The sequence below is a fragment of the Protomyctophum parallelum genome, assembly GCF_964188405.1.
Source record: "Protomyctophum parallelum genome assembly, chromosome: 7".
NCBI classification, from domain to species: domain Eukaryota; kingdom Metazoa; phylum Chordata; class Actinopteri; order Myctophiformes; family Myctophidae; genus Protomyctophum; species Protomyctophum parallelum.
The window spans coordinates 4,076,959-4,084,392 of NC_139705.1; the positions used below are offsets into that span (position 1 = coordinate 4,076,959).

General features: G+C 42.0%; 1 protein-coding gene across 3 annotated transcripts in view; it reads right to left on the reverse strand.

The window, feature by feature from the left end:
• Nucleotides 1–4,984: 4,984 nt before the first annotated feature.
• Nucleotides 4,985–7,434, reverse strand: part of LOC310862332 (putative cytochrome P450 120) — a 19,426-nt gene continuing 16,976 nt past the window's right edge. The window contains exons 10-11 of one of the 3 annotated variants that reach the window (XM_083770184.1): nucleotides 6,191–6,266; nucleotides 4,985–5,177 (exon numbers count right to left, since the gene is read on the reverse strand). In XM_083770184.1, the coding sequence (XP_083626310.1) occupies nucleotides 5,040–5,177; nucleotides 6,191–6,266 (214 nt within the window). In that variant the 3' untranslated portion in view covers nucleotides 4,985–5,039. Of the gene's footprint in view, nucleotides 5,178–6,178; nucleotides 6,267–7,434 lie in introns of all 3 variants that reach the window. The other 2 variants (XM_083770185.1, XM_083770183.1) reach the window with 2 other exon arrangements.

The window sequence follows — 7,434 nt, forward strand, 5'->3', positions numbered from 1 at the left end:
CTCCGACTTCATTTGACAGGTCTGTGACGTGATCCAATCACGATTCACTTCCATTATAAAATTTAAGTAAAATCCTTGGACAAAAACCCATACAGACCCTCCGCTAGACAGCTCTGCGTTTAATGTTTTGAACTTGAGACGGGCATGGACAGTGGCCACGTGGTGAATTGCAAATCTTGAGACGTGTGGGGACAAAAGCCGTTTATAGAAGGGGCTAGCGCCCCTTAAAAATCACACCTGTGTGAAGTGAGAGGCGCTCTTATCATTGTACATCATCATATACATCATCTCATGGTCATGAACAACTGAATTTATGTCATTGTCTCCACCAGGCCGAAGGCATGGGGAGAGAGTATGTTTTGCACTCCGTCCGTCCGTCCGTCCGTGTGTCCGTGTGTCCGTCCGTCCGTGACAAGCTAATCTCGGCCACCGTTAACCCGGTCGATGCCACATTTTGCACACACACTCCCTGGATGCCAACGATGAACCTCTGCCCCAAAATTTCCAGAACGGCCTGTTATAGCACCACCAGGAGGCCGCTTTGTGCAAAACAAGTTTTTGCACAGTACACCTACAGATTTTGTCCAAAAATCCCGCAAATCGTTACACAGTATCTCCATAGTCATGTGCTCAAGACGGATGTGTCTGATATTTCATATTCCATCCTAATTGGCTTAACATTGGCTTTCAAATTTTGCAGGATTGGCCTGTTTTGAACAAAAAACCTCAAATCATGAACGCAGCGTGCAATTTCACGTGAAATCTTTCACGCACTTTCCTACTAGGCTGAGGAATATAGCCCACCCATTTCACATTGCCCTGTTATAGCGCCACCAACAGGTGGATTGTGCATGCGTGCCATCAACACGGATCTGCACCATTTCCCATATTCCATCCTGATTGGCAAAGATTGGAACAAACAAACAAAAAACATGTTTATATTACTCCTAAATATTCCTATCCTCCTGGTGGAGACCTGTGCCCAGAAGGGCACTTTTTCTAGTTGGTTAGCTGATTTGCTCGTCTACATATGACCTAATTTCTCCTTTCATTGTCAATGGCAAATAAGAGACGGGTGTGGGGACAAAAGCTGTATATAGGAGGCGCCCCTCTACTTTCTAATTATTTGTTCGGCCCCAATTTATTGTCATGGGCTGTCACCATCCGAGTTGGCTTTGTCCGAGGCTTAAAAGGTCTTAAAATAAATACATTTTGAAACGTCTATGGGAAAAAAACAAATGTGAAATGCTCTTCCGGGCCGCTTGTCGTCATGAAAGATCGGTGAAGAGACTTGGTGTACATTTGTTGGTGGCAAAATCTCTTTGCTACCGTTTTGTTTGTTGGGTCCATATACAGTAAGTACTTTGAGACATGATAGCATTTTTAAATCATTGTTTCACCATTAACTCCCATTATATGCAGAGTAGGATTTTGTGCAGTTTACTGTAGTGATTATGTAACAATTATGTTTGATTCACACTTATAATTACACACACACACACACACACACACACACACACACACACACGCAATGACATATAAGAGTATGTTATAAAAGTATATAAACATGTAGGCCTATAATGGTAATAAATTAGCATAATTAGCTAATTATTCCCCAAAACAAGAAATTACTATAACTTTGCTTTACTTGACTTAAAAAGGTGATCTAAGAGTCTGAGTCTGTTGTGGTGTTTAGAAATGCATCTGTTACCATAGTGCAATCATGCCACCTTTTTAATTTGCATAAGTCGTGAAAGAAATTAGGTCAAAATAAGGACATTTCTATACTTTACTAGAAATCTTCTACATTTTTCACAATTTAGTCAAGGATTAGTCTCTCTTAGACTCTGAGTCTATGTCCTGAAATTAATATATTTCCATGACTAAATTATTCAACCTTTTGTCATTTGCATAAATTATGAAATAATTAGGCTGAAACCCATAAATAGCTATTATGTTTTGCTTTACCTTTATTGAGAAGGATCTTACAGTCTAAGTCTGTTTTGATGTCCATGAAATAATGTCTTGTCATAATTAAGTTATGTAACCTTGATGACTTTAATCCTGGGGCAAGCCTTGAAGGAATCAAGCATGTCTGTTCTGGCTACTTTCAAGTCTTCATGCGCACAACTGAAGCCGAGGATGTCCTGGTCGTGGACACCGCATGTCAACAGATGACCCGTCACCCTCTTGGGGTTCCTAGCAAGATGTCCCTGAGGACTTAGCAGTCACTACTTATTGAAATGACCAGTTGCCCTCTGAAAGATCTGAGGAAACCACACCCGAATAGCCCTATCTGGTCAGCATATAACTCAATCCTGGCATCTGAGAAGCCTTTGACAGAGGTCTTCGTGCTTTGCATTTGAGATAAGATGAGATTCAATGCATTGTCAATGTACAGTACAGTACAGCACAGCGAAAAGTATTTTCGCATCTCTCCAAAAATACTTTTCGCTGTACTGTACTGTACTGTACTGTACTGTACTTGTACTGTGACTTGATTGCAGCTCTACCTTATGAATGGCAAACACTGATAACAGTCTTGAAGCAGACACAACGGATGTACTGCATGATCACTGGAATACCGATAAGCTTGGACCCAACACCATAGATAGAAGATAGTTGGCTTGATGGAGCCTGGAAATAGGCACATACAGTATACAGTATATGGCCCTACCACAACAAGGCATATACTAGAAGCAAAGGACAAGAATAGTGCTGTAGAAGCACACATGAAAACAGTCCTATTTCCCAACCAGAACGGTTCGTGCGCAGAGTCAGCGCAGCTGGTTGAGACTTGAGAGCATGAGCAGCAGGCCATGCTACTACAATAAAATCCTGGAGGAAGATCCCGAAATTGGGGAACTTTACCTTTTCTTGTACATTTCATGTTCAATAAGAATCAGATCCCTGTGCCATTGGGTGGATAATGCACTTCACATCACAAAGGTCACTGTAAGCCTTGTGGACAGAGAAGGAGAGAGAAAGGTCATACTCAAAAGGCTGTCCAACCAGAAGAGGACTATATGACTTTGGTTATGTTGATCAGCAACCAGAATAATACCACTGAATGTTGTCGCCTGCCAACAAAGGCCAAAGATTATAGTGGAATGTAGTGTTTTGTTTCTCCTCGTGACATCACACCATCATATATGGCCGTCAGTGCCTCACGCCTCGTGACGCATCCCACCACCATATATGGCCATCAGTCCGTCACGCCTTGTGACACGATCCATATATGGCCGTCTCCATATATGAAGATCACGAACACTGCCCTCATCAAACCCTGGATAGCCATACATGGAGAAGACTGGATTATCACCTAGATTATGGAGCTTCAAAAATGGAGCTGACCGGTTCTGACGTTCCATATGTTGATCCTTCCTTCCTCTTCGATGTCTCCATTTTGACTGATACCTACCTGTCCATTTAAACTGTATCGGGACGGGCCTACTAGAGTTCTCAACAGGCCCGGAAATGAAGGCCCGGCCTACCTGGGCCCTCATCAAACCCTGTATATTCAATACACTGCCCCCACATTAGATCTCCACATATGGAGCTGACCTGTTCTGACATTCCATAATGTTGATCTGACCTAATGAAACCCTGTACACTCAAGACACGCTCCATATATGGCCAGTACAGAATTTATTCCATATGTTGATCTGACCCCATGCCCAGCAATCTGAAATGTATAGTCATTTGGGCTCTTAACTGATCTGGATGACATCTCTTATTCTTATAGGTATGCTGATTTTAGACTGGATGCGGGGGGCACCAGCACAAAATGACTGTGCTGGAACCATAGACTGTAAAAAATATGGACAAAGCGTTCCCCGGGTCTAACATGGACGTAAAATGAAGCCTGTTATTCCTACACTGTAAGTCGCCATCTTTCTAGATCCGTTTTGGCCCAGCTGGCCATTGGCTGGCTCCGTTTTGGCCCAGCTGGCCACAGACAACGAGGCGGGACTTCTTTTCCGTTGGTTTTTATTTTGACTCGAGTGGGAGTGGAATCCCGATCATAGACTGTAACGGTAGCCACGCCCCTCAGAACATACGCGACTTTATGGTAATTTTTTTAATTAATGGCACCATAATTTTCCAAAAAGAATATTATGACATTAGAAATGAGACTTTAAACTAGTGACTGGAAGCAGAAAGTATTCATGACCATGTTTATTAAGGTGAAGTTGGGCCCAAATACATGGACTTCTATGGGGCTATGGGTTTTTCTGGGTCCAATGACAGCGCCACAACAGGCCATTATATGAACTACGATTTCCTTAGTGGCTTCACAAAATATCTGTCTGACTGCCCCCCTGGCTGGAACTTATGGCCTGCAAGTGTGTACGGACCTGCAAGCTTTTAGATTGCTCCTGCCTTGCCAACAAATTAAAGTGCACAGAAATGTGCAAGCTACAAACCTGAAGTGAAACTGATTGATTATGTGATGATAATGATGAAGATGACGAATACTTAATAATCGATATGACAGTGATGATTATGATGATGTTCATTGGTTAAAGTGAGTGAAAGACAGATAATTCTTAATTTTTCCCTTCTGTGTGACATGTTTTATTTAAAAAAAAACGATTTTTCATTCTGTGAATCTATAGTTTGTGTCTTTGAAGGCTGATAACTGCAACTAAGCTACCACTTGGGAACTGCTATCGTGTTGAAATATTATCTATAGGGATATAGACCTTTAAACATGATAGCATTTGCCACCTTGAATGTCCCTCACTAGTGAAAATCCTGGTCTGAGCCCATGGACTATAAAGGTTTTCAAAGAGATATACCTGCCAGACAGATACAAAGGCTGAAAGGCAGGCATTTGCATTCGAATGGGTGATTGAGGGTCGCGCTCTACCGCAACGGCCAGGCCGATGTCCACCAATAGTTCTCGGGTCTTGTTTTTGGCCAGGCAGAAAATGGATTTGGACAGGCCTGTCCTCGCCTTATTGTAGATATGCCACTGGGCACCCTTAGGTGCCACGCACCCACTCTGAGAAGCGCGGTCTAGTCCGGTTTACAGTCTATGTGTGTGGGAGTTTGCTGAAGGAGACCGTTAGGTGGTTGGATGGACGACACACCGGCAGCCATTTATACCCGAGGTCTTGAGAGGGAGGGTCCAGATGCCAGTCATAGTGCTCCAACAGATAGACACAGGCTGCCTGCAAGCATCAAACAACAACACACATGTAGACAATAATGGTTAACCCCATTCTGACCCGAGATCACATTCTAAAAATGTCTTCTACGTCCTGACGGTTTTCTGAAAAAGCTATGTTTCTATGTCAGTCGTTCTTCGATTTTTCAAAAATAGCAGACCTACAAGCTCGCTATGAGCTTGTAGATCTGCTATTTTTCAATAGCTAAAGCATAGCATAATGCTAACACCCAAAGGGGTTCCCGCCCCAAATGGGTTTTAAACAGTGGTGGGGAAAAAGTACTTAAGTAAAGGTATTGATACTGTAATGTAGAAATGCTCTGTTAAAAGTATAAGTCTGGAATTCAAAAGGATTACGTATGTGTACGTATATGTACTTAAAAATACCAAAAAGTATTCATTATGGAGGATATCCCATTTCAGAAGTTTTCAAATGTAAAGATGTAGAAAAAACATTTTGAAAATAGCTGATCTACAAGCTCGTAGAACGGCTATTTTCAAATGGCCAAAATGTATAGGGCTGAAGTGGTTAGTGTACGTGTATAATATTCAAAATCTACAAAGTCCATTTTAGTAACTAGTTGTAAATAGTAAATAGTAAATTCACCAATGTTCAACCTAATCTTCATTGCATTGCTTTAGGCGCAGAGTCCTCTTATCTCCATATCTCTTTAAATAAAACAAAGCTTCTTCTCATAAATTAACGCCCTGCTCGATGATCATAGTACAGCGGCACACAGAAGCATCAAAAGTAGCAGATCTACAAGCCTCGAAATGCAGCCCCGAAGCGACGCATTTTGAGCTTGTAGATCTGCCCCTTTCTTTCTGGAATCCCGGACATAATGAGGTCGATACGAGGAAAAAGAACACTGAAATAAAGAGTGGAAATGTCAATGTGAGAGTGATGGAGATGGTGGTGTACTGTAAACGTGATAGAGGAAAGGAAGCAGCTGTGGTGTAAAGGTGACATACTGTACAGAGAGAGAGAGAGAGAGAGAGAGACACCTTGAGGAAGACCTCATTGAGTTTGGTTCCAATGCAGTTGCGCGGTCCATTGCCCAGACAACACAGGAGATGTTCCTGACCCTGGTTCCTGCGCACACCCGCACACACACACACACACACACACACACACACACACACACACACACACACACACACACACACACACACACACACACACACACACACACACACACACACACACACACACACACACACACACACACACACACACACACACACACACACACACACACACACACGAATGTAATTAATACTTTCATTATTTTAACTGCCAGAGTTAGAACATAGGCTATAGGCAGCCCTTGCCAGCGATTTCAAGCGTTTTACTAACCTTCTACAATGTTCTAGCCCACGATGTTTGTAACCCATTCTCTTTTTAACCCAGTGTCAATAATGTCAAGTCTAGTGTAATCCTGGGTCAATCTGCCAACCCCGGGGAGAGCAACGGACTGACCCCATGCTTCCTTCGGTGCATGAGGAGTCTTTTCACCTGACAGGGGGGGGGGGGGGGTTCCCCGGTTGGACATAGAGCGTGGAAGGAACACGTTATTCCAACCAGTTCAGGGGGTAGTTAACTTGCGATGCTCCGTTCCAATGTTATTGTTTTGAATGTGGCTTGTTTTTGCCAAAAAGCAACAGAAAGCAGAGAACAATGTCTATATATATATATATATATATATATATATATATATATATATATATATATATATATATATATATATATATTAGGGCTGAGTTAATTCATTTGTGAAATTAATTTAATTAAAAAGTGCAATAAATCCATGCTTGGATGACCCACCACATGCATCCCATAATCCCATCGACTCTGCACTATGATTGATTGATTGAAGTATTTTTTTATCTCTTAATCCGCCACCATTAATTAATAGCGGTTGTTGTTGTCTCGGTCGTTGGTGGAAAAACCCGACCGCGAGTATCACTGCGCCTTCTACAGCCCGTTAAAAACCCATGTTTTCGGGTACTTTTTAGGGTACTAATTTAACCCTCTTCTGGCGGGCTCCGTGTTAATATTAACAGATTGCAGAATTACAGTACATTTCAAGGACAACTCAATACAAAAACTGTTAACTGTGAGTGGATGACACCATAAAGCATAAAGCATTACACTTGTTTACAATAGGGTCCACCATTTTCAATTAATCATTTCATTCATCATTTTCAATTGATCTAGCCCTAACTGGAAGGCAATAAGCAACATAAATTATGTAATGTTA